General features: G+C 40.7%; 1 protein-coding gene across 5 annotated transcripts; it reads left to right on the top strand.

Moving 5' to 3' along the window:
- The first annotated feature begins 12,450 nt into the window (after positions 1-12,450).
- Positions 12,451-25,990, top strand: tdrkh (tudor and KH domain containing). Of its 5 annotated transcripts, XM_034569632.1 has the most exons (15): positions 12,501-12,550; positions 13,863-14,007; positions 15,720-15,880; positions 15,968-16,059; positions 19,022-19,205; positions 19,781-19,920; positions 20,119-20,455; positions 20,577-20,743; positions 20,848-21,023; positions 22,331-22,395; positions 22,567-22,718; positions 22,846-22,956; positions 23,583-23,637; positions 25,276-25,357; positions 25,453-25,990. In XM_034569632.1, the coding sequence occupies exons 2-14, from the start codon at positions 13,943-13,945 to the stop codon at positions 25,329-25,331; spliced, it is 1,761 nt and encodes a 586-aa protein (XP_034425523.1). In that variant the 5' UTR covers positions 12,501-12,550; positions 13,863-13,942; the 3' UTR covers positions 25,332-25,357; positions 25,453-25,990. The 5 variants fall into 5 exon arrangements, with proteins under 5 accessions (XP_034425525.1, XP_034425526.1, XP_034425523.1 ...); XM_034569634.1 differs by lacking the exon at positions 13,863-14,007 and having other exon boundaries at positions 12,451-12,550; positions 25,453-25,979; XM_034569635.1 differs by lacking the exon at positions 13,863-14,007 and having other exon boundaries at positions 12,499-12,536.
- Positions 25,991-26,002: the final 12 nt, after the last annotated feature.

Raw genomic sequence — 26,002 nt, 5'->3', positions numbered from 1 at the left:
TCCTCATCTAATTGCCTGTCAGGATTTTATAGCATGAAATCAAATATACGGCAGCATAAAGGGGGAGAAGAAAAGGATGGATGAAGGGATAAATGATGGAGGGAGAGTGGGAGGAGGGGAGATGGGTTAGAAATGGGCTGTAATGGTCCCATCTTGGTTGCAGATTAGGCGTACACACAGGCGCTCCTCTGATAGGCTGCCTAATAAAAGAGGACTAAATGGAGACACACTGTGAGGCTATATGGTGGATAATTGAAAATCAGTTACAGTCTCCTCTCTCTCCATATAACAACAGCTACTTCTAAAGATACTCATATGCACTTGCTGTCTTTGCCTCACTTCACCTCTCTCCTTTTCTTTTTGCACTGATATGAGCTATATGTCATCTTCGCCCTGTGTCTTTCTCACTCACACTGGCTTCATCAATCTAGACTTGATGACAAAGAGAAAATATGTTTTGAGAAAGAGCTTGTGAGTTTTATGGGTTTTTCCCTGACCCATACTGCATCCTTCCATTAAGTTTCATGGTAATCTGTTCGGTAATCCTGCTAATTAACTGACAAACGCAGATGAAAATATAACCTCCTTGGCTTGGATATTCCTAGGAAGTGGAATATGATGTTATTACCCTGTCTTTTAAAATGACCGATTCTTCCAAAATCTGCACAGACAACCTGCACTAAAAGCTTGCCCCCTAAAAGCAGAGAGAGAGAGAGAGAGATTTGGTCTTCTCAGTTTGTTGTTTGTGTTTGGGTGCGCCTCCGCCTCCCTTTTCTCCCTTCCCTTCTCCCAACTGTATCCCCCTCTCCCTCATTCTGAAGCAGAGTGGAGCACAACGGAGGCAACAGGGGCTTGGCCTGATTTTCGCTTACTGCTTTGTAATACCACTAAGTCCCAGAGAGCAGTCTCTTCATGTCATCACTTATTCATGACAGCCTCCAAACACAGCGCCTGGATCCCTGCATCCCAAAACACACACACCCACACCCACACCCACACACACACACTTGCACATACAGGTTGCTTGGGCGTTCAGGTTCATGACACAACAGCAGAGTAATGCTTATTACATAACAACAGACTGACAGCTGAAGAGGGGAGAGCACAGTGGGGTTTTTGATTTTACAAACAGCTCAGAGCTGCTCCTGAAAATCTTGTTTGCTGAGGTAGAATTCAGTGGGTGGAGCCAAATAAACAGGCGGGGTGCAGGTAAGGTTATCTAAAGATGCACTAGAGTCTGGATAACCTAATAAAGATAAGCAACAAACCCTCATATGTTGCAGAGCCGCACAACATGTTGTTACTTTTTTTTACTTTTTTTTTTTTTCTGATGCTTTTTCAGTCTTAATTCTGCTCGACCTAATATTGTAAATGGTCCCATCACATCTCAAAATGTAATGTGACACTGTGAGCACTGTCAGGCATTTCAGGAATTAAACTCGGCTGAGAAACTGCAGACAAAGATTTGAAAAAAGCTTCATGCCATTAAAAAGCTGAAGTCCGAAGGTTAACATGTGTCCTGCTGCCTTCATATATGGCTGCATGGTTTTAATGACCTAAAGGATAAACTTGTCATACAGTGTAAAGCAGCTGTGGACAACAGACACATCGGATATATTAATTTAGAAATCATTGAAGACAACTTTAATGATTCAACCACATTGTAAATGCTCTAAATTATTGATGACCTAAGGCATTTTCGGATGGAGAATTGGATCCGGACGAAATCCTCTGCTCAGACTCGCTCACGACGACACAGAAATCTCCGGAGCGTTCAGCTAAGTGGTGGAGCAGCAGGCAGAGGCAGGATGTAATGTATTGATTCTGCTGGGGAGATCACGTGTTTTTGTTGACAGCACATCAACACCAGCGTCGGATCTTATCACCAACAGCTCTCCTGACATCTTCGTCGGTGTCTTCTACGTGTACGGCACCGCACTTTAATCTGGAGATATTTGTTTTCTGCTCTATCTGCTTCGCTCTAAGTAGAAAAAGTTGTTCCTCATCTTCTCAACCAGTTTAAGTCTTTTTGCCTTTGCCCACTTCACGTTCATATTCTACAAATAATCCAATAGTCGCACTAATAGTTCTTTGGCATCCTGTCACTGCTGCATTCATACTCCATCCGTCTCCGGTGATTTTCTTTTCAGTTGTAGCATTGGAGAGACATTCACTCCTTCAAATAGCTTTTTAATGACGGTTATATTAGGTATAATTTATAAAGTTACAAAGTCAATTCAATTGCATTTTCTTCAGGCACGCAACTTTGTCAAACATAATATTCCAAATAGTTCACCAATGGAATTTGTTGTTCTTCTCCTCTGATTAAATGAGGCACTTCCATTATTTACCACACTCACAATTAGATTGCACCACCTCATTAGGTCACCTAAAAACAGCCTGAGCAAATGATTTAGGAGTATCACAGAAGAATCATTGACAACCATGGTACACTCCTCAGTCTGTGCTAGACACAGGCTTTTGCCTTTATACATTTTCTTTTGAACCTGTTGAAAATGTTGAGCCAAAAGGGCTAAAGAATCTGACCCATAGACTATATAAAGATGGAGGGCATGACAGCTGCCCAAAAGATACGCCAAAGCATCTCAATTGCCCCCTGGAGGCTGGCTGCAGTATAGGTCATAAACCCCGCCTCCTCCATGTTAGTGGGTGGGACATGGACCAAACTAAAAGTCAAAGTACACTTCAAATAAAATTTCTCCAAAGATGGTTTCTGTCATTTATTTATTGTGCGAAAAAAACGAGATGAAACTTCATGATTGACAGCTGAGACTGACTCGCAGTTGGTGTAGCACATCCCCGATTGCTACATTGCAGACTATACAGTCTATCATCTGACCCTGTGATAACCAGCCTTCAATATAGAAGAAAATAGAAATTTTATAAAATATAATAAATAATAATAATATAAAGATATACAATTTGTTACCCTTCTATCAAAGAGACTGATGATATTAAACCGGAAGCAAACAAAGGCTCCAATCTTCTTTGCCCTTATGAAACATGTTATGCTTCATCTGCATTTGGAAGAAATCTGGCAGCCCTTTATAGACCACTTTACCACTCACCACATATTAGGCCTGAAGTAAATACCAAATCATACATGCACAATTGTCATATTTGACATGCGATTTAACTTTTCTCCTTGTCTTCGAATTTCTTTATTCCCCATTTAATTCTGGTCATGTATATACTGTATATTATGTATATTATATCTGTTTATTTTCCATTTATTTAACTTGTGGATACATTTCTCTGTTTATATATTTATCTGACCTGAATATGCAATAAATATATACATTGCAAATAATGTGTAATAGGGACTGACTTCTGCACCGACTCACTACTGTGATAGAAATGAGAGTGAAAATTGGCTCAAGGAAATGCATTATATATTCCTGCTCTCCCCATGAGTATGTCAGTTCATGTTGATAAGAATCTTTGTCATGTCTGTTTGTCTCTATTTTATTTATTATTTGTATTATTTTTGTCTTTGTTTTCTCTGTATCTGTAACAGAAATATATATTATTTTATTTTCAATCGACTATAAAATGCTAAAAACCTCAATAAACAGGTGGGAGGGAAATAAGCAGACTGCATATTAAATTATAGATTGTCTGGAAATGTCAGATCAGATCAACCAACACACAGACAGAAGCCCTCGCATGGTGGCATGGAAATTAAAACTGAACGAGGTTCGAGATGCATTAACATGGAGAGAGCAAAAAGGCTGCAAATTAGGCTGAAAGAAAGTCTTTATTTTGGTTTGACCTTCCTCCTCTCCACATCCCAATAAAATCTCAAAGTACACCTGAGCTCATTCAAGGACAAACACTTAAAAGAAAGGAAGACGAGGAAAAAAAAACCACAGCGCTATAAATCTCCTGCCTTTCCTTGAAGTCTCATGCTTTGACAACAAGAGAGCGTGCATTCCAAGCTCCCTTTTAAAAGCTGGGGGGGGGGGGGGGGGGGGGGGGGGGGGGGGGGGGGGAGGGCTGGTAAACATTGTGCTTGGCTTTGTTTCAATGCATCCATCTCTCCTCTCAGCTGTCTCACTAGTTGTTGTAGGTGTAAGGAGACTCCAGTCAATGAGCTGAGGGTCTAATAAGCAGAGTATGTCAGAGGAGAGCACAGTGGTCAGTACATACCTATACCTCACAACTACTGGGCTCCAGCCCTCCATGATTCCTACTCCAAGGAGACACATGGTCAGGTTTCAATCGTTTTGGACATTCACACAAGACTCAAGCAGCCCGTCACTGTTACCCATATGTTTTTTTTTCCTAGGAGTGTCTTCAATCATCACAAATCAGGTAAATGTATAAGAGAAAACCCTCAGTGCACCAAGAAGCCCTCTCCAATCCAACACTGCCACCCGTTGTTCAGCTCACGCAAGTACATGGACTCAGGATTGGTATGCGTTACATGTAAATAATAAAACACTGTAATACCTTTAGTCACAAAGTGTAAAGAATGGCTATGTTGCACATTTTATAATGACAATCTTATCTCATAAGTCCACTGATTAACATTTGGATCACGGTGAATCTTCCTCTGGGTGTGAAAGGCGCAGGCTCGGGAAACAGCGCAGAATGCCAATGTGCAGCAGGCCGCGGCCGCATGGGAGTTTTGGTGGGTGCATGTGTGCAAGTCAACAGGGGGTCAATGCGATTGTACCGCCGGTCCCTCCGCACACTCCGCAGCTGCATGCAAACATCACACATTTGAAGTATGTACATGAAGGACATGAATAAAACAGCAGCCTGGCAGGAAATTAACAAATGACGGGGGCCCACTCAGGCTTCCACATAACATATTCATCTGAGGCAACTTAACATTTCTGTCTGATTCTATCACTGGCTTTCTTCTATAGCACCTCCTGGGCTTTAAGCATATACAGTATGTGTGTACTCATCACCCACTGCTCTGTGTGCCGAAGCCTGCGGGGGGGGGTTAACCGGACACATGCCTGTTGAGGAAAATTAGAGAGCAAGCAGCTGAGGAAACAGAAAACAGTCATTAAAAAAAGAGGGGAAGAGGAGGAGAGAAAGTTTGTAAGTGAATGAGCAGCAGAGGCAGTCGAGCTCCGCAGGAATTATTGAGGAGCGTCTGTTGGTTCGTGCCTGCATCCTAAATAATGGATGAGATCCTCCAATGAGATAAAAAACAAAATTCCACGCCGTTACAAGGACATAGGCCGCCATGAATACTAACGACTCCTGTGCGTTTTCATTTCGTTTACTGTGTGATCATGCGAGGCCCTCGAAGCCATCCGAGTGTCAGGCGCTCATAAAGTTGTGTATCATCACCTTCCTGGTGTAAGGGATCTCCTGCACTCTAATGAGGTGGCTGCTGCTCCGGCTGTCACATAATAAGATGCTTTCATTCTTCATTCTCCTCTGTTCTCATGAACACCATCCTGTTTCTGTGTCCTATGCTACATATCCTTCCTCTGGTTTTTTCTTTTTTACATAAATATTATGAGGGATACATGTTGATCTGCCAGATACAGCCTGTCATCGTTCTGGCCATCGGCAAAACGTGTCAGATCAGCAGAATTTGGTAGTGGGGGCTCAAAATTATAGACTCTATAAAGATAGATGACATGCCAGCTCCCCAAAACACCTGGATCGTCCCCTGGTGGCTGGCTGCAGTATAGGTCATAAACTCCTCCTCCATGTTAGCAGATTGGCTAAACTAAAAAGTCACAGTACACATCAAATTAATTTTCCAAAGACCTGTAGCTCTGATGTATGTTTAAGGGATGATGCTGTAAAAACAGGGTGAACTGCCATAAGTGACAGCTGAGATTGGCTCATGATTGGATGAGAGTGAATCAGCGGGACCTCGATACTGTGGCTGCACACCACGATCATTACTGCACAGACTCTGGCTCCAAATAACGTCGAAAGTGCAAGATGGCAGCATCCGCATCCGAGATCTTGTGGCATAATTTTATATAGTGAGAGGAAGAGGAGACATGTCGTCCATGTTAATTTGTGGCCCATGGTCAAGACAAGGGGATTGCATGTCCTGTGACTTCATGATTACCTCCTCTTTAATTGAACATTTTCTCACATATCAGTTTGATTAAAACTACAATCAACGGCTGCATACAACCAAACAAAATAAGCTATATAACAAATAATTTAAGATCTAATGTTAGCATATTTCACAGTCAGATCAGTGTTTGAGAGGCAATACATCTCTAATAAAACAGAAGAGAGGCTTAACTACAACTGTATCTGGCTGAATATAACTGCAGAAATTCTGATAAATTACTAAAGTGAATTCATTGAAAGTGGGTGTGCTCCAGTGGCTGATCACTAACAACCATCATGATTTCATTTCTCTTTTTTTCACCTGTCCACCAGATTTCCTCAGGCTTTGTTCCTGCTCCCAGATCCACCTATTTCCCTTTCCCCCCAAACTAGTGCTGCGGCCCAAAAGTCCAAAGAATCTCATTTCTTACCCACTATTCCTTGATTGGGATTGAAAAGATGTGAAGGAGAAGTCGTAAGGAGTTAGGAAAGGAGGGTCGTGGTGCTGAGGAAATCCACTCCAATTACATTGGGTTAGGGTTAAACTAACTTTATTTATAACAGAAGATATATACGTACAGATTGTACAGTAATCTGTACTGTAGGCTGTGCACCGACACTTACAGTAAAGTTCTGAGAAAAGATGCTTTCAGTTCATACAGAGGGAACATTTACTCACAGGAAGTGACAACAATATTGATTTAATTGAAAATGAAAGTAAAACAAACGGGACTGAAATGTTGAAATAATAATATAATTGCGTGAGGAATATACATGGAGAAAACATAAAGTAGAGGAAAATCTTGTTTGTGTGCATTCCACAATCTGGGGATTGAAATGACTTTTGTATTATGTTTTAATGATGTTCTGAAGGTGATATTGATCTGTTTCTCACTGGACAGATGTGACAGAAGAAATGAGGGGCTCAGCCGATCATGTCGGGATTTACATCATTTCTGAATCCTGTCACGAGAATAAAATAGCTCCTTGTTTTTTAAAATATATTTATATAATGTCTGCTCAGGTGCAACTACGATGTTGCATCACTTTAAATGTTGCTGCCACAAAGAATAATGGAATAGAACGAATAATGGCATTTTCTCCTTTCTTTTCATAAAGGACAGTCTGGTGTTTCCTATGTGCTAAAGGAGTTAAGATAGGAAGCATTGAAGATCCTTTCCTGATCACTTAGAAAATTCGAACAGCTCTTATGGCGGCTGCTGAAATACTTCTGGGTCATTTCACTCATTTAAGAACCTTCCTAACCAAACTGGTCAATTCGAACGCACCCTAGAACTTCCCCACAACCCTCACTATGTTAACAACACTTACTACAACCTTAGTCACATTACTGACTGACACTGACCTGTTAACTCTGGGGATATGTCCATACTACATTCCCAAGGAGCTTTCAAATGCCATGTTGGTTGTTTTCACCGCCTTCCACAAACTGCATGTGATGTCCTCCACTGTTACTGCAGGACTCAACACCCCAGTGTTTTCTTCATGATCTCCAGGGACTCCAGTCACATGAAACTGGGCCAAACTCTCCCCAGCTTCACATAGCTTGTGTGTTGCATTAAGAGAGGAGACAGGAGCAGTAGAATCCATCCCACCTGGTTCCCGATGAAGGCCCATCCCAGAGGTATACCGGTGACCTCACATATCATTTACCAACCAGATAAATCTATACCACTGTTCCAATAAACCTGTACCACCTGGAGGCTGGGGGGGTGCAACATGAATCATGTTTCCCTAATTTCTCCATTGGGGAGGACTGCGATGCAGGTGGATGCTCCTCTGGTGTCCTGGATCATGGACTACATTACCAGAATACATCAACAAAGCAAAGAAGCTGGTGGTGACTTTACCCATACCTTCTGCTACTCTCCCGTCTAGTATCTTGTATAGTATAGTACCCTTATCTTGCTGATGTTCTCCTTTACACTTGACATCTATTGCACTTCTGTCCGTCCTGGGAGAGGGATCCCTCACATGTGGCTCTCTGAGGTTTCTACCTTCTTTTTTCCCTGTTAAAAGGGTTTTTTAGTAGTTTTTCCTTACTCTTGTTGAGGGTTAAGGGCAGAGGATGTCACACCCTGTTAAAGCCCTATGAGACAAATTGTGATTTGTGAATATGGGCTATACAAATAAAATTTGATTGATTGATTGATTGATAGTAGGAGAGAACTGGGGCGTTGTACAGCTACTATCAGCTGACATACTGGATTGTGGCTGACCTTAGTTTTGTGAACAAACGCTATGCTCAGTTTGACCAATGGCTGCCTAGAAGGGACGTTATTCATATGTTATGTTGCCTCTAGGGGTGGAAGAGACACAACACAAGCTCCCCATCTTCCCTTAGTCCTAAGTAGCCACAGCGAACAATTCTTATATCATCCAGTGATGTATTTATAAACAAAATGCTTGGTAAAAAAACAAAAGCAGCCTTTTGGCTCCACCCTGAAGCCAAAAGGCTGCTTTTGATTTTGATAAGGCCAAAATATCCGGTCTATACAGCTCTTCCTCTCGCTTCTGATGTTCCTCCATTGAACATCCGCACCTCACAGTAAGTCTGACTGACTGTTTCATCCTCTGTGGCTGACCACCACAAAGGCGAACTCCGACTCAAACACAGTCACTTTATATTTCATATGTTTATTACTTATTTATGTTCCAAGATCCTAATCAACTTTATCGTTGTTCTTTTCCTCAGTTTTAACACAGCAGAAATTCATGCTCTCTCTCTGTTTTTTCCCTGAGACAGAGAAAGCCAGATCAGCCAGCCAGATCAAGAGAGAAGGCTGTAGGTCAAGAAGCCGCCAAACGCTTTCATGATTTTCCCGAAGGAGCAGAGGGCAAAAGTTGTGGCAGAGCTCAGAAACTCAGACTGTGCGGCTGTCTACAAAATCATTGGACAGAGAGTAGGGGCCCTTGTTCTATATATTTGAGACTCTCTGTGTCAAATAAACTTTACCACAGTTTGGTAAAAGATATATAAGCTTAGTGCCGTCATCCATCGAGCAGTGTCTAAGACAACACTTCTAAAATGATCCTTCGAACTTTAATTATTGACATCTTGTATAGCGTGTGAGTATTTCCGTGTGCACCCTAATGTGACGTTTGCACTCTCTGGTTAGTTGCAATAAACTCATTCAAACCAACAAGTCGCAGTTTCAGTTTCTTCTTTATATCACTCACCATTTACATATTTATGTAAAGTAGTAGAGAGCTATGTGTTTGCATAAAGCTCAGTTTTATTAAGTGAGCAGTCTGGGACCACAGGGCCTCTGCTCCCTGTGTGATCGGCAGACATGCTGGCAGTGTGGCCCGGGCGTTAGAGTAAGTTAACTTTCACCGTATATATATACGAATGAGCAAAATAGCCAAAGTCAGGTATGCAGTATACTCAGTCCCAACGTTTGTACTTTACTTGATATTCAACTGGCTGAAAAGAGGCAATGTCCACAACCTGTCAAAATACGCAGCTCCAGTTTATGCCCGTAAAATAAAGTAAACATTTTCTATGATATCATCACTGTTTGGGTAGCATCGGAAAATGGATAAATAAATGTCTATATATTCCTTTTTTCACTTCTCATTTAGGTCAGAAAGTACAGTTATGCCTAGGCTGCAAGAGGAGGTGAAGTGTGGGGGAAAAGTCTAAAAAAAAATTTAAAAAGCGATGAGGATAGAATGTCCCAGCCAAGCAAGGGGCGCTCGAACTTAATGGAAAAATCTGTTCTCATGGGTAAAAAAGGTCGCCGCAATCGGGTATGTATAAAAAACAAATAACGTAGTACGTTGTACATCGATAAGGTTTTATTCTTATTATGGAGAAAAGTTTTATTTTTGTTATATTGTAGATAAGTTTGAGTTTTTTGTTGTATTCTACATAAGTTTTAACAATTTTTGTACATCGATAAGTTTACATTTTTGAGAAAAGTTTTATTTTTGTTATATATTGAATATAGGTTTTAGTTCTTTGTTATATTCTAGATAAGATTATACTATGTTTGTACATAGATATGTTTTGAATCTTGTTTTGTAGATAAGCTTTAATTCTTACTTTGTACATTAGTACTATTTTTCTCGATTTTTATCTTCACTGATAAATTCATTTTAATTTGGTTTTATCTCAGTATATGAACTGATGAGCAATACAAATGGTTGGAAGCTGTAGATTCCTGTTTGAAAGATGGTTATACTGCATCACTGTATGAGCAATAGGAAACAAAATGAGAGTTGCTCTGTGTTGTAACAGTTGTAATGACTTCATAACAGAGGTGAATAGCTCCTGGAGAACCTACTGGTCATATGCAGTGTGTTTTTTATTTTTCCCCAACAGTTTATGTCAGTAAAATAAGTGAAAATATCTGAAATAATTCTATTTTGATAGTTTCTTCTTTTCAAATGTGTTTTTATCTTATTGATCTGTGTCTGTTTCCCTCTTCCAGGTCCTCCCTGTTCCCTCTGCTGCTCCCCTGTCGCTGAGGGACGGCCTTCACCTGCTCAGGAGTCTATTTATAAGATATTATATACACAATATTTAATCACTGTTGATTGACATAGATTTAGCTAAAACGGACGTGTTCTGTCCTAATTTGATGACAGATCCTTTGACACCTTTGAGCATGTAACAGAGGTTAGAAGATGACCTGATCCTCATAAAACTGTGATGTTACTGTGTACTTTCACAGGCTCTGGCATTTAACAATATTTTCTTTCCCTGCCTCTGATTCCTGTTCTAGCTCCTTCCCACCTCATTGAGGTTCGACCCTCACCATTCGAGATGAGCTGGTTTTCATCCAAGATGGATTTCCCTCTTCCAAGGTTAAACACAAGTTTTGACTTGTTGTGTTCACTTTATGCTTTGTTCAGGACAAACATGCTTTGCTCATTCTAAGTTATTAATACATTGTTTGATTGAGTCGTCTTTTATAGATTTTTTGTGTTCAACAGTATTCAAAGTGGGTGACTGCAAAGCCAAGTTGCCTGACAGCTTATTATTTGTTTTAATTTCCAGGTACGGAAAAATGGCTTTTCTCCATACGCCTCCAGACGCTGTAAATCTTTTTCTTTTTCTCTCTTTGTTACAGTTTACTGTGCAGGAGGTGGCTGACCTGAAGATTTTAGATTTATCAAAAATTGAGCCCACAGTGCATCAAAATGTTTTACTGTAAATAGATACTGGAAATTCTATATTAATCACTACATTAGACACAAAATAAGGCACACATGGAATAACATAACAGAAAAAAACAGATACACTGCCAGTGGTTATATAGCCTCACATATATACTTTCCCCACCTTTGGTGGATGGATATATTGAGCAGAAAATCTGAATTCTTAATTCTTAGATCTAAATTCTTAGATTTAAAACATAAGATACGTTTTGCATGTCAGTGAAGCCTTCAGCCAATCAGAGCAGAATTGTGACATCACAGTCACAAACACCTCAAGGTGCTGCAGCTGGAAGAGAACATCTGTATGGTCTGCAGCCGGCTCGCTCCCATGATGTTTTAAGGTCATGTGACCTGGTGATGTATTGCAGCCCTAGATAAACTCGGACAAATTTCTAACCAGCATGCATTGTGTTAGGACCAGCATGCATCTCTTTAAGTCAGCGTTGCAGAGCGCCGCATCAGGTCGAACGCACCTCATGGATTGCTATGCAGATGACAACCAGCTCTACCTTTCCAACAAACCTACCTCCATCCTCCCGCCTATCTCCCTCTCTGTTTGCCTTCAGGAAATCAAATCCTAGTTCTCCTACAACTTCCTCACACTCAACAGTGGTAAAACCAAGGTTGTCCTTATTTGCACCAAATCCACCGTGTCAAAATCAGACCGTTTTTCCTTCACCATTGACAATTCTCTAGTTTCTCCCTCCTCTCAGGTTAAATATGGGTGTCTTCCTTGACAGCATCTTTCAAAGCTCACATCAATAATGTTACTCGGTCCGCAAACTTCCATCTACGTAACATGAATCACCTCTGCCTCTCCTTCACATCCAACAGCGGCGTCATTCTCTTTCACACCCTGGTTACACCCCGCATTGATTACTGTAACTCCCTTCCCTTTGGTCTCCCTCACAAATTCCTTCATAAACTTCAACTAGTCCAGAACTCTGCCGCTCGCAACATTTCCAGACCCCCCTCCATTAATCACATCACTCCTGTCCTTCAGCAGCTTCATCGGCTGCCGGTCAAACTTTGCATAAAACCAAAAATTGGGCCTTTTTTAAATTTGGTTCTTTTCGTGTCTTGGTTTTTAATCATACGCTAATTTCGCTTTACTTTTTTCCCTGCATAACCTCCTGAGTGACACTCCAGTCCAGCAGGAGGCGGTAATGCGTCGATGAGCTGGTCTGTGCACCGCCAGTAAACACGGAAGAAGCGGAAGAAGAAGAAGGAGAAGAGGCAGTCGCCACGGAAGAAGGAGGAGGAAGAGAAGGTCGAGCCTGAAGAAAGAGAGAGTTTGCCTGTGAGTGTCACGCTTCATAACATCATGTTGAGTTAGAATAACCTGCAAATGGTGTCTTGTTTGAGGACGCGTGCATTGCAATGAGGTTTGATTCATTTCACTGGATCCCCGAGTCGCCTGCGTCAGCCAGCAGCGAGCTAACGGTAGCCTGGCACACTGGAGGAGAAAGTGTCGTTCTGACAGGTCATCAGATATAAAACTGTTCATTTGAGATGGAGTAAATATACATGAACACTGGTTCGCTGCTTTGAAAGGACAACTGGGTCAAGTCATTGTTAGAGTAGTGGTTCGCTTGATGTGAAGAGATAAACTTCATGTGAAGCTGCTGTTCTTTTGATCAGTTATAGCTTCGATATATAAACGTACCCGAGGAGAGTGAAAACAGTGCACGTGTTCATAGGGAAACTCTACTGCTACTTTGTTCATTTTCCTAACCAGCTATTCTTCACACAGGGATGACAGGTCACCATGTGATATAAGATCAACGTGTCACTGACCTCAGGAGATTTCTCTTTTTTTGACTTTTGGAAACCTTGAAATAGTATTTGTTTTGCTAATGCAGAAAGTGGCTTATGTAGTGATTACTCACAATAGCTCTGTTTGGGAGATGATCCAACTTTTGTGACTTGTTAGTTACTTATTTCTGTTTTAGACCAAGGTTAATTTCATTCCATTTGTTGCAAACTGTCCTGAAACCATTGCTAAAGTAGCCCTTTTAGTCTGCGCTCATTAGTTTTTGTTAATTGGAGCAGATGAGTACTTGAGTAGGACTGTAGTTTATTATCCACTTTGTGCATAAAAAGAACAATGTTATAATGTGATCTGATCCAATCGAAGTTGAAATCTCAGTGTGAATAACCTGTTTGCTAACACCTTCAACGCAGGGCCAAACTCAGTCACTGCCTCCAAATGTCCATATGTCCAAATAATTCACTCTAAATATACAAATGTAATGTTTTGCATGTTTTACAAATAATTATGATGGTTTCACTAAATTATTGAACAACAGAACAACATGCTGCTTGCTGGATCTTTCCAAAACACTTGAGCAATTTCAGAAAGTCGGACGTTTCTGTGAAGATATTTGTAAATTTTTCAGGAAGAAAGATTGAATTTTGCGAAAATTCAAGACGGCGATTAGTCGTCCTGTTGTGTTATGCTAGGCCTTTTATCGGCGGCTTCAGTAAAGAACTGTATTAAGTAAGTCAGTGTTAATGGTTTCTTCTGAAATGTGCATCCCAGTGTAATGTGACCATTTCCTGTCCTGCAGTGAGTTGAAATGATGCCACTTTGTTCCCCTTCTCTCTGTCAGTAGTCTTGAACTTGGATGTTCACAAAAAACAGAGCCTGGATCGGAGAAGACTTGAGTCTTACTGTCGCGATTCTTTTGAGATGGACGTTGGTGTGTCCAGGTCCCAGGTGTTTCTCAACTACAGCCCCAGAGCCCTCTTTTCCCAGTGAGACACGCATCTGCATGGTGGTGCTGTGTGCTCCCCGGTATATAGCCCCAATACTCTTTGCTGTTGGCTTCCTCCACTGCATTCTGTTTCTGCGTGTAAGGTGTAGCTTTTGGTAGTTTCACGTGAAAAGCCTCAGAAAGAATTTGGTGCAAGTATTCAGTGATCAGTGGAATGGCTGGAGGTCGCCCAAATACAGTAAACAGTATTCAAGTGTTTGCAGCAGCAGCTTACAGTGCATTACGCCCTGCTGCCAGGGTCAGGACAGATGCTTTGTGCATTTATAACAGGCGCAGTGCTGTTTGGGTATGTACAGTATACACTAAATGTTTAAGCATTTAGAGGACTATACTGTGTATGTGACTGCTTGTGCATGTTTCTTTTTTGAATGTCCGACAATCTTGCAAATGATACTGTCTGAGATAGTGAGGCCATGCTGTAAGAATCTCCTGCAGTCTGAGGAATTTGGGACAATGATTTAGTTTAGTGAATTGTCTCAGTTACAGAATCACAAATGTAACAGTCAGTTTCGTTCTCACCAATGAGTTTTAATTTCATCACAAGCTTTTTATCAAATCACACAAAGATGGTTACTCCACAGCTGCTTCAAAGATCACGAGTGAACTTTGGATCTCGGCAACATGCACATTAAGAACTTATCAGTGCTCAGAATATTGTATAACTTAAATATCTACAATTCTGTGACAGCTGAGCAAATTCCATCTGCTGATGAAGCTCATGAAACTCGATCAAGAGCCTCAGATAAGCCACTAAATGGACCACTGATTGAAATTGTTTTCAAGATCAAGAAAAAACGAAATTCTCAAGGTAAAGAATGACTCTATATAAACATGGACAACCTGACAGCCCCCTAAAGTGAAGCCAGAACAACTGGATCCCTGTAGTGTAGGTGTGACTGTAGTATTTATCATAAACCCCGTCCCCTCCATGTCAGCAAATGGGACATGGACCAAACCAAAGAAAATCAAAGTACATGTAAAAAGAAAAAATCTGAAAGATGGTTTCTGTCATTTTAAGTGGCTCTCATCACACTTAAGTATGTTTAAGTGTTTGTGTGTTTAAGTTTGGTCAATAAGGGATTTGATGCCAATATTGGGTTGAAAAATCCCAATTTACATCTGAAACTGACCTTCAATATGTCGAGCTCATCTAAGACGTAGATATTGTGGCTCCAAATGACGTCACCAGCACAAGATGGCAGCACCAGTAACCGAAATATTTTCTTAATGTGGAAAGAAGTGGGAACGTGTAGTCTATCTTTATATACAGTCTATAGTTTATACATGACACAGTTACTGGTTCATGAAATAAAAACAATACATTGTCTAATTAGTTGGGGTTCCACAGAGAAACCTAATCAATTAGTGGTCTGATTATGAAAATGTTTTGGAACGCCTGATTTACAGTTTTAAATTTTAGGCTTGCTAATGCTTAAGTTTGTTGTGCTGCATGATTGTACAGCTGCCCATCCAGCCAACAAAACACATGAATTGTTCATGACACCACGAGGTTCATCTGGATGCTGTGATGTTCATTTTTCCTTTTTTTCAAAAGGTATAAAAGACAGCTGACTTCCTGTAAAGACTTGACAGTCAGAAGTTGATAAAACAGGACATAGAGAGACAATGTGCAGGACATTCGTAGTCCTAACACCAGCAATGGAAGGAGACATGTGTCATGTCTGTGTTTAGGTGGAGCGTCCCGCTGGGTGTACAGCGCGTCATGGATGCAGTGAAGGAAGGTCACAAGAGCTCCCTAAGCTCCAGGAAAATGGTGGCTCTGGCTGCGGGGCTCTCTGTTGGGGCGACGGTGGGCTACATCGTCTATCGCCATTTAAGCAGCACCAGCAACAGTGGGTATCTGCTGCTAAGAACTATTGTTAGAACCCTAATTTGTGTATAAATGATAAATGACTTCATGAGTGAATGTTGTTTCACAGGTAAGGAGCCCGAAGTTGAGACGTCAAAGATGACACTTCCTGTAGAAGTTTACAGGAACATGTCGAGATACCAAGCCAAGTTCTTGGAAATGGTGAGTTCTTCAATACCTGATGAAGATTTTTCATCTTCTCAGTTAAAAGCGGTGGACAATTTTACAATAGCTTCTAGAATCGATTTAAACATTGAATTAGGAAGCTGTACATCTGTGCCAGGTTTCTGGCCTGAGTTCATTCCGAAACATTGGTAAAACAATTTTAAAACTTATTTTGTAGTTTCATTCATTTTTTTAGAGCTACTCTTTTTGACAAAGTAAAAAAAAATGAATGTAATATTGAACTAGTTGGGTCTCCATACAGAGTGTCACTTAAAGATCGTCGTCTATGACATTTTGAGAGACCCTAATGTGATGTTCAAATTATTTGTTTAGTCCAACAACTATCTAATACTAGAAGATATGAAATTTACTGTGATACGCGACAAGGAAAAACATCCAATCCTCACAGCTGAGAAGCCAAAACTATCAAATGTTTGGAATTTTGATCAAAAAATTTGTAAATGAATAATTTTATGTAGACACTGATTCTTGAGACATGGGACAAAACACATCCAGCAGTTGAACCTGCCATTCGGTTTTAAAATAAAAATATTTTCAAATGTAGATGTTGTTATTGTGATGTGATTATTCTATTAATAATAGAATGTATTCAACACAATATTCCAGTTTAATTTAATAATTATTATATCAAATCAAAGACACTGTCTTCCCACTACATCTAAAACAGCATCTCCACAGAGAAGGGATCAATCATTCATGTGCAATGAAATGGATACAAATATATAATAATATCTCATCAGAGCAAAGTTGTCTTTCAATGACGCATGCATATTTCATAAGATTTCAAAGTTGTGTCCCCACTTTTTGTCAACACCGTCAGACATTCATTAAAATGTAATAAAATCTGGCAACACTAGGGGCAGCAGTCACTCCAAAGGACCCATTTTCACATTCCACCTATGCAGAGTGCATCCATGGCAGACAGGTTCAAATAAGTTTTATAGTTTTATAATGTTTTCAATCTTAATGTTTCCTGTGTCACAACCATGGTATGTCAACACCATCTTGATTAATACTATTTAGTGTTCTTCTTATGTGTTTTTGTCCGGCATGGCTAGGCAACATCTGTCACCGGAGAAACATAGAAGGATGAACAGAGAGTATCAAAAAGCGGAGAGAGAATCAGTACACAGCCAGAATTTAAAAAAGAATTTCTGAGACAGAGATGGAGACAGAGAGTTAGTGAAGGTAAATAAAGCAAATACAGGATTGGACTGAAAGAGAACAGAGGAAAAAGAGAAAGAATTGGAGGCATAGCCAAGACCGGCTGCTGAACCAAATGAAGCAATTTGGTCTGACACACAAACCGCTGAGGCCAAAGGAATCCAAATTCAAAATAAAACACACATTTGTTTATAAACAACCTATTCATAGTTTGGTTTGTTTGTTTTCATGCTGTAATCGGATGATTCAATATATTTGAGAGCTGAAATGACGACAAATTCAAGTTTTTGTCACCACCGTCAGATGTGGGTCAACTCCGTCAGGTCTATGTCACCACTGTCGGATAAATATTTTGATAATATTTCAGCATGATATTTCCTATTTTTGAGGAATTGTTGGGCATATGTGAAAATGTAATCCGTCTCCTAACATGAGAATGTGTTTTTAAATCTTAACAATATTTGGATTGCTGTTTAACCTAACGTTGAAATTACAGACTTTAAAATGCAGTCAAAAACAACACAGACAAAAATCATGTTTTAGTTTTTGTAGGTCTAGCTGCATAATGTGAGTGAAAATGAATCTGTGTTTTTGGTGTCTGATGGTGTTGACACAAAATAAGTGATGGCAAGGCAAAAAAGAAAAAAGTTGGGAGGTTTTATCAAAGCATAGCTCAGTGGCTTATGGTAGAGACATACATGTAGTTTCATTTGTCTGAGCTTAAGGTTTTATTTTTTCAATATTGGATCCTATTTTGTCCCACTTCTCAAGAATCAGTGCTGACCAAATAATTGTTTAATTAACTAGTCATCTAAGTTTGTTAACATAGAAAAATAGAATGGCGCTCTGAGAGCACGTCCCTCCGCCAGGGCTAATGCCCTATCTCACATGTCAAAGCAGCCATTAATTATCTAGTCTATGGCACCCGCCATGTTCTAATCTGTCCTGGGACAGTTTCATGATAGTGTTATTTGCCAGACACGTGCTCAGGCTATCGTGCAAAAAGAAAAAATCCGTCTACGTCCAATTTCAGTCGTAACAGTTCCAGCTGTAGTTGTTTGTACCTTCAAGTGGCATGCAGATCTTTCATTCGTTAGTCTGTGTGCCTGTCACTCGGAATCTGTTGTGTGTGTGTGTGTGTGTGTGTGTGTGTGTGTGTGTGTGTGTGTGTGTGTGTGTGTGTGTGTGTGTGTGTGTGTGTGTGAGTGTGAGAGAGCAATGTGCGCCTGCATGTGTAACACCCCTGCTACAGCCAAATATTTAAATAGGTCTGTAGGAACCAATGCAGAGAAATTCCTGGAGCCATCAATTTATTCCGTTTTTTTCTCCTGACCCATCCTGCATCATTCCACCGAGTTTCATGGTAATCTGTCATGTAGTTTTTCTGTAATCCTACAAAATGAAAACATAACCTCCTCAGTGGAGGTGAAAATGACTCAAACGTAATATCTCTAACATTCAACACCCGCTATCCTTTCCTGGTGGAGTTCAAAGTTAGATCAAATTTTATCATGATGGAGATTTCATGTTATCTTGTGTTGTGCTTATCTAGATGAGATAATGTCCTCAAAGGAAAATCTTCAGTTTTGCATCCTTGTTTAAATGAATCCATCGATACTTACAATTTCAATTGAATTGATTGACAGTGAGTCTCATAGGATATGAAGACTTGCAACTCCCCAAATGATTCTTACAAAAAACTTCTTCTTAAAATCTCACACAATAAAATATGACATTATATGTAATTTCCATCAGCTCTCTCTGTCTGTTTCAGGTGACCCAGAAGTCTGGAGCCCAGGTGAGGGTCTTGTCAGATTCGGGGGCTGTATGCTTCCTGCTGCAGGGCTCTAAGGAACAGATCTTTCTGGCTCGCTGTGTCCTGGAGAACCTGGTCACAGACTGTGAACCAGTCACTGAGGCTCTGGAGGTTCCTCAGACGGCCTTCGGACGTATAATAGGTAGCTGCTAAATGTTTAAGTGGATACGATTGATTGTTGCTGCTATCCTTTCCATTAGCTTGCGTCCATCAATATTTTATATGATCTGTGCATCAGTTGACTTACTGCAATGTGGAAGCTGTCACTTGTCCATGTAGTTTCACGAAGAATCCACGGATCATTATCATCAGCTCAGTAACTGAGCTCTCCTGAGCCTTTTAGCCCAGTTTTTATCTGGGCTGAAAACTTTTCTCTACAGTGTTCCAGCTGCTGCAAGCAACCAGTGTACACTACCAAGCAAACATTCAACATCTAAAATCCACAAAATACAGTAAATCGCCAAAATGTCAATTTCATCTTCACATGCATTGAATAACTATGGTTTATTACATCCGAAACTCACCCATGATTCATTAAGGGACTACATACAACTCTTTTAACCGTGCACCTGGTCCAACTAGCCACAAGGGATTTAGAGAGGGACTAAATGCACTTTGTCCATGCTCTTATACCATGTCCTTAGATTGGTTGTTAAAATATCTGAGTATCTGAGACTGGAGGGTAGAAGGGTTGCTTATGTCTTGCCTGTGCTGCAGGTCGTGGTGGAGAGAGTCTGAAACTGATCACCAGGACCACAGGGGCCAAAGTGGCTTGTTCCAAAGAGAAGACACAAGGTCCGTCGACAAAGGGCAACATTACAATCACTGGGACCAAAGAGGAAGTGAAACAGGCCAAGGCGAGTAGAAACATACATAGCCAGTAATCCAGTAAAAATAAGAAAGAAACATAGTCTGTAAAACTGCACCAAATTGTACAAGCTCATAGATTTTAACACCATAAATATTTTTTACAAAACTTGCTAATGAACATACAAACAGACACCTCCTTGCCTGAGGTAGCAAATGTAACTCCTACGACTGTGATCTGTTTGCAGGAGCTGATTCTAGAAAAGGTCAGAGAGGACATGATGGTGAGGACGAAGATCTCACAGTCATCTGCTCTACGCCACAAACGTGGCCACACTGGTATACATCAGCAGGCCGACATCACAGAGACAGAAGAGCCAGTGGGTTTAAACAACAATGGTCCCTACCCCCAGACAGAGAAGAATGGGATCATTCATGCCAGTGGAACCACAGGAGAACCAGAAAGTAATGTTGACAAGATGGAGGAGCTAAAAATCAGCAACACAGACAACAAGGAAGAGGAAGAGGAGGAGGAGGAGGAGAGTATTTCCACAGACTCACTGTCTGAAGTCTCCAAGTTTGAAAGTTAGTAATGGAGTCCTGAAAAGACTTTTCATTCACTATAACGTCCCCACTATTATCTGTCCTTGAACATGATCATATCATACAAAGAATATATATTTTATTTTCTCTGTGCATTGTCAAGTTCCCAGCCCAGACCTGAGCTTCCAGCCTGACGAACATCTAGAAGTTTATGTTTCTGCGTCGGAGAACCCAAACCACTTCTGGATCCAGATCCTGGGGGTTCGCTCCCTCCAGCTCGACAAACTGACAGAGGAGATGAACCGCTTCTACAACAGCGGCAACCCCACAGTGAGGACATGTCCTATGCCATTTTTTTACTTTTTGATACAGATCATGTAATAAGTTCTAGGATTTAACAAAGTGTGGAACTGCCGTCTTTTTCTGTTCTACAGGAGCAGAGGGTAGAGACCATTGTGGTGGGGGACATTGTGGCTTCTCCATACCAGGACCACGGTACATGGAACAGGGCCAGGGTGCTGGGAGTTCTGAGCTCTGGACTAGTGGACCTTTACTTTGTTGACTTTGGGGACAACGGAGAGCTGCCCAGAGACAGCCTCCGCCATATGAGGTAAGAAGATCCTGGACATCACAGTAACTGCATTGTAAATTTATCTGAACTCAGAACCGTGAAGAATGCATTATTGTGTTGTATATTAGGTGTAGACCAGACCATAAGTATTTAATGTAGAAGATGATTGGTGCTGTGAGTACACACTATAACTGGCATGTAGATGTCTTCAGCGTGGGACTATTAAACGTGAAGTTTGGGGCAGACTGAACAATGTCTATGTGAGTTTCACCAACTTCCTGCATCAAATTACAACATGCTACCAAAAGCACGCCAAAAAGTATTTTTGATCACACAGACTATCTTCAAAGTGGATCTGATTACTTCTCTAGAAGATATAATGTGTGTTAATTGCAATGAATACTGTAGACTAATTTCAAACTTCCTGTTCGGTTTAAGTTATGCCTCCAAGGGGCTTTTTTTTTTATCCAAATATGATATGGATGTCTACCGGTGGGTGGAAGAGTGGTCCGCACTCACAACAAAAAGGTTCTTGGATTGAACCTGTCGGCTGGCCGGGCCTTTCTGTGTGGAGTTAGTATGTTCAGTATCTGTGTCTCAATTCGGGGCCACATCCTGTGGTGGCTGTATTTGAAGACTGATTGTGTCACAGCGGCATGACGAGACAGTCCCAATTCGAAGGCTACTTTAAATGTGGCTGACAAGTGTGTCCTCCCGCCCGCGAGCAAAGAAGCCTCCACCGGGTGGATCCCTCCCGGCCCAGCCTATCCCATAACTCATTGGGCTTCAGTGACAAAATGTTTTTCAAAGAGGTAATGTGGCAGCAAGCGAGGCAAAAACATAATTTTTTAAAAGTACTACCCAAGCAACAGTACACATGTTAAAGTGTTTTTATAGAAGAACTAAGCGACATTGCTAGGCGATGGCTGTAAAGGCGGGACAAGCTGGTAAGAAGACCACACCGTCTCATTTCGGTTCAGATGACGAAGGATGCAGCTGACGTCTGCTGCGTAGGCCGGGTCCGCCGAAGGATGCGGCCCCTGAAGTGAGACACAGTGGTTGTGTCTGCTGGGTTTTCTCGCTGTACTCCAGCCTTCTCCCACAGTCCAAGACATGCAGCTCAGGTTGATTGGAGAACTACTTTTTCAAGGCGTGTGTCAGCTCAAACTTGGAAACAAGTGTTCATCTCCACCGCTCCATATAACTGTGTACACACACTTGCAGGAGTGAGGGTTCTGATGTACTATCATGCATCTGCAGAGAGCATATTATTGTTCATGGCATCAGAGAAAATTGCAAGAGCTAAATTATTAACAGCTTTTGCTTTTGCTACATTAACCTTTCAGGAGTGATTTCCTCAGCTTACCTTTCCAAGCTATTGAGTGCAACTTAGCAGGAGTGAGACCAAAAGGTAAAACCATCATCTTAATACGGTACCTTCATCCTACATGCATTTGATTAAATACAATAAATTATTCAAGTTTATAAAAGGCTTAATTCTGAATTTCAAGTGATACCCCTTTTAACCCCCCCCCAAAGCTTTTTTAACAATATATATTTTCTGATCTGTCTTGTTGTTTAGGGGAGATGTGGACTGAGGCTGCCCTGGATGAGTTTGATCAACTGACTTACTGTGCTTCCTGGAAACCCCTGCAGGCCAAACTGTGCAGCTACTCACACTCTGAGCTGTCCTCCTGGCCCAGTGTTAAGCTCTATGTCAACAGCGAGGGCAAGGTCAGATTGATTTCTATTACTGGTCATATCTGTGTTTATTTGTTTATTTGTTGGAATGTCTCTCACCCTGGTCGCTCTTTTTTTCACACAACATGTAATAAAACTATTTTAAAAACATTCATCCTAGACTGTAGATATAGGCGAGGAGCTGATTCGGAGGGACCATGCTGTCAGCTTCAAGGAGCTGGCGAATGGGAAGACGGAGGGGGACAATCTGGGCTGCCTGCAGAGGATGCTGGTGAGCCACTGAACCAAGTGGATTCTTATTAGTGACCAAAACTGTGTTGTATGTTGTACTTTGTGTTTTATAGAATAAGGTTTTGTGTTTAACTTGAGGTCAGTTTTTTTTTTTATGCCCATGTCAAATATCTTCAATGTATAATTTCATGGCAAAAAGTAAGATAATTATAGAATTGATTCTTGTCCGACGGAAACGGGTTTCTTCCTTCAGATCTTTAGGAATGCCAAAGCTTTCTACAAAGTGTAAAACTGAGCAATTCTGAAATAAGTATGTGATCAGTGTAAGTTGTTCGTTGTAATTCATGAAATTAGCAGGTGGACAAACCTTAACCTTAGGGTCTAGTTAATACCTTTTCCTCTGGTTCAGTAGTTCGTGGAATATTTGGTCCAAAAGGGTTTTTGCAGCAAACCTTTTGTTGGTGCAAACCATGAGATGCAGTTGAATGTTTGGAAAAAGACAATATGTGGACCTGAAATGAAGATTATTTTGTCAAAGTGACATCAATTATATCAGAAGGCTGGGGACAAAGGCCTCAATATTGGTCTCGTCATTGACTGAGGAGTTAAAATATATCTTCCACTTGCTTAAACACTTTGACAGCTTCATTTCTTTTGGTTTTACAGGATGATGTGATAGGAGCATCATCAGAGCTTAGTCTCTCCTGTATTAGCTTGTCAGGTGAGTACAGACTCTAATAATGAGACAGTTTAGTCATCTGCCCGATGATGGGGCCACTGTCACCACACATGCTCGCTGCAGTAGTTAAGATACTAAAAAGCCGGGACAAATAGCGACCTAAAGGGAGCTGCAACGAATGGATAAAGATAAAATAAATATTGGATAAAGATAAAATGGCAGTTTGTAGGATGTCAACCGGTTAAGTGTATCACATAAAACTAGAAGAGGAAATGGACTGTTCGCGGTCATGAAGAGTATGACCCGACATCCAGCCAAGGCTCAGACAAACAGAGAAGTTTAACAAAAATGTGGAACACGAATAGAAGTTTCCATTAACCCTTGCAACAAATACAGCAAAACTGCACAGTCACAGGCGAAGGCTGAGTTTGAGCCCCGTCATTCACATGTTTTGAGTTAGTAGACACAGATATGTCTTTCACACATGTGGTCTGGACATATTGTCAAGCAGATATGCCTCTAATCCCTCCACATGGGTGACACTGGCAGTCAAATACTCTACTGCACCCTGACAATTCATCTGGGTAATCTGGAATACAGTCAAATAAGACCGAACTGCAAGTTTGCTTGTATCAGTTTATTTAATCATACCTATTCATACCTAGTTATCTACAATTTAATTCTGACTGGTGATAAGTCAAGTTCATGATATCCACAACACCATACTGACTAGTTCAAACTTAATTTAAGGATCTTGAATTGAGGTGAATTCAAGACATCTTGAACTTAAGTCAGAATTAAATTGTAGATACCTGAAACTGGATTTGTCATCATAGTTAAGTTGCAGATGTCTTTAATACATATAGAAACAGCACTGTACAAGAAGATGAAGTTGCTTTTCAAATAAACTGCTGGAAAGGGTAAAATGTAGCTTTTTTCTTTTATCCAATTAACAATTGATTAATCGAGAAAAATAATCGTTAGTTGCAGCCCTACTGCAGAGCATTTCAGACATTTAGTAGCTTATCGTTTTCATTTCATTCTTTTGTTCAGTCTCATGGTTCTCACTTTCCAGCAAGCAAAAAAGAAAAGAAACTCACCGTACACCACCTGATCACCACTTCAGAGCAGACAGACAAAGTTGGTGACCGGCTGGTGAATGAAGTGGGGCAGTTGGCAGCTAAAGGGCCGAAAGAGTAAAACTAATCTAAATGCAGAGCAAGCACTGGACTTACTTTTGTGGTTCGACGTCACACATATCAATTTACAAGGTCATACATAATACTGTATTTTAAACGTCTGATTTCTACCACGTTGTGGAGCTCTGCCCCCATGTGGCAAAAACCACAGCTTTGATAAAACCAACTTTTTCAAGTGTTCAATCAAATGATAAATAAAAAGATTGAGAGTCTGAGAAGTTCGGAAGATGCTTGATGCTACAGACACATGGTCATTCCCTAAAAAGAAAATAATTTCGATATCCAGCTCAATTAGTAGTTCGACCTTTGCTGTCAAATTAGATGGACCTCACTTATCTATATATTAAGTTATTTTATTGCGATTCTCTATAAACCATCTGCACTGCGGTTTAAAAAAAAGAAAGTCTAGTTGTTCAAGTTGTTTGCGTGATGATTGCTGATTGACCTGGAACTCACACGTTTTCTTTTTGTACCTTTTTAGAAGTTGCCTCTATCTCAGGAAGTGTCGATGATGTCCTAGATGACGAGCTGCTCTGAGACCAAAGACGTACCTACATATCAAGGTATTGTTCCCTGAATTAAATGAAGTGTTCTCTGGAGATCGAATGTTTGAACCATTATATCTATAACTATCATAACCCCACTCTCAATCTTCCAGCACTGACCATCCATTCCTCTGCACCAGTTCTAGTGAGATGAAGGGGATTCCTTGTCCAACCCAACCTCATATTTTCTTCTTGTGGAGCCTTACCGACGTGACAAGCGTGCAGCACTTGTTCCAGCCATATTCACTTTATTGTTGTTTCGTCAGGACACAATGAATCTTTTGTTTTCGCCATTTTGTGCTGTTCCGTTGCACCTTATTCAGCTTTGCTTAAATGTGTCATGACTATAGTTTGTGTTCAAATGAAGACAGGCACAAAACCAATATCGGTATTATTTGTGAAAAGCACTGTGATACAAGTCAGAGGAAACTGAGGGCAGCTGTTTTTTTTTCCTCCTCTTGTTTGCAAAGGATTTAATTGACTCTATATTAGGCTTCAAGTCATATTCAATTGAAAACGCACAGTATCGAATGTGGCCCATGCTCTCGTGTACGATGTGAAAATGTGACATCTACTGTATCATCAGCCAAGAACTGAAGGTGTAATAGATTGCATTATATATTATAAAGGATTTATTTTATGTGAATGGAATTGTCTGCCTTT

The sequence above is a fragment of the Hippoglossus hippoglossus genome, chromosome 19 (assembly GCF_009819705.1).
Source record: "Hippoglossus hippoglossus isolate fHipHip1 chromosome 19, fHipHip1.pri, whole genome shotgun sequence".
In the NCBI taxonomy this organism is placed as follows: domain Eukaryota; kingdom Metazoa; phylum Chordata; class Actinopteri; order Pleuronectiformes; family Pleuronectidae; genus Hippoglossus; species Hippoglossus hippoglossus.
This window is presented reverse-complemented; position numbering and strand designations above follow the sequence as displayed.

Coding starts and splice junctions, on each gene's coding strand:
- tdrkh (XM_034569632.1), top strand. CDS start 13,943: ATGGACGTTGGTGTGTCCAGGTCCCAGGTGTTTCTCAACTACAGCCCC. Junction 19,921..20,118: donor AGGAAGTGAAACAGGCCAAG/GCGAGTAGAAAC, acceptor ATCTGTTTGCAG/GAGCTGATTCTAGAAAAGGT. Junction 22,957..23,582: donor GCTGCCTGCAGAGGATGCTG/GTGAGCCACTGA, acceptor TTGGTTTTACAG/GATGATGTGATAGGAGCATC.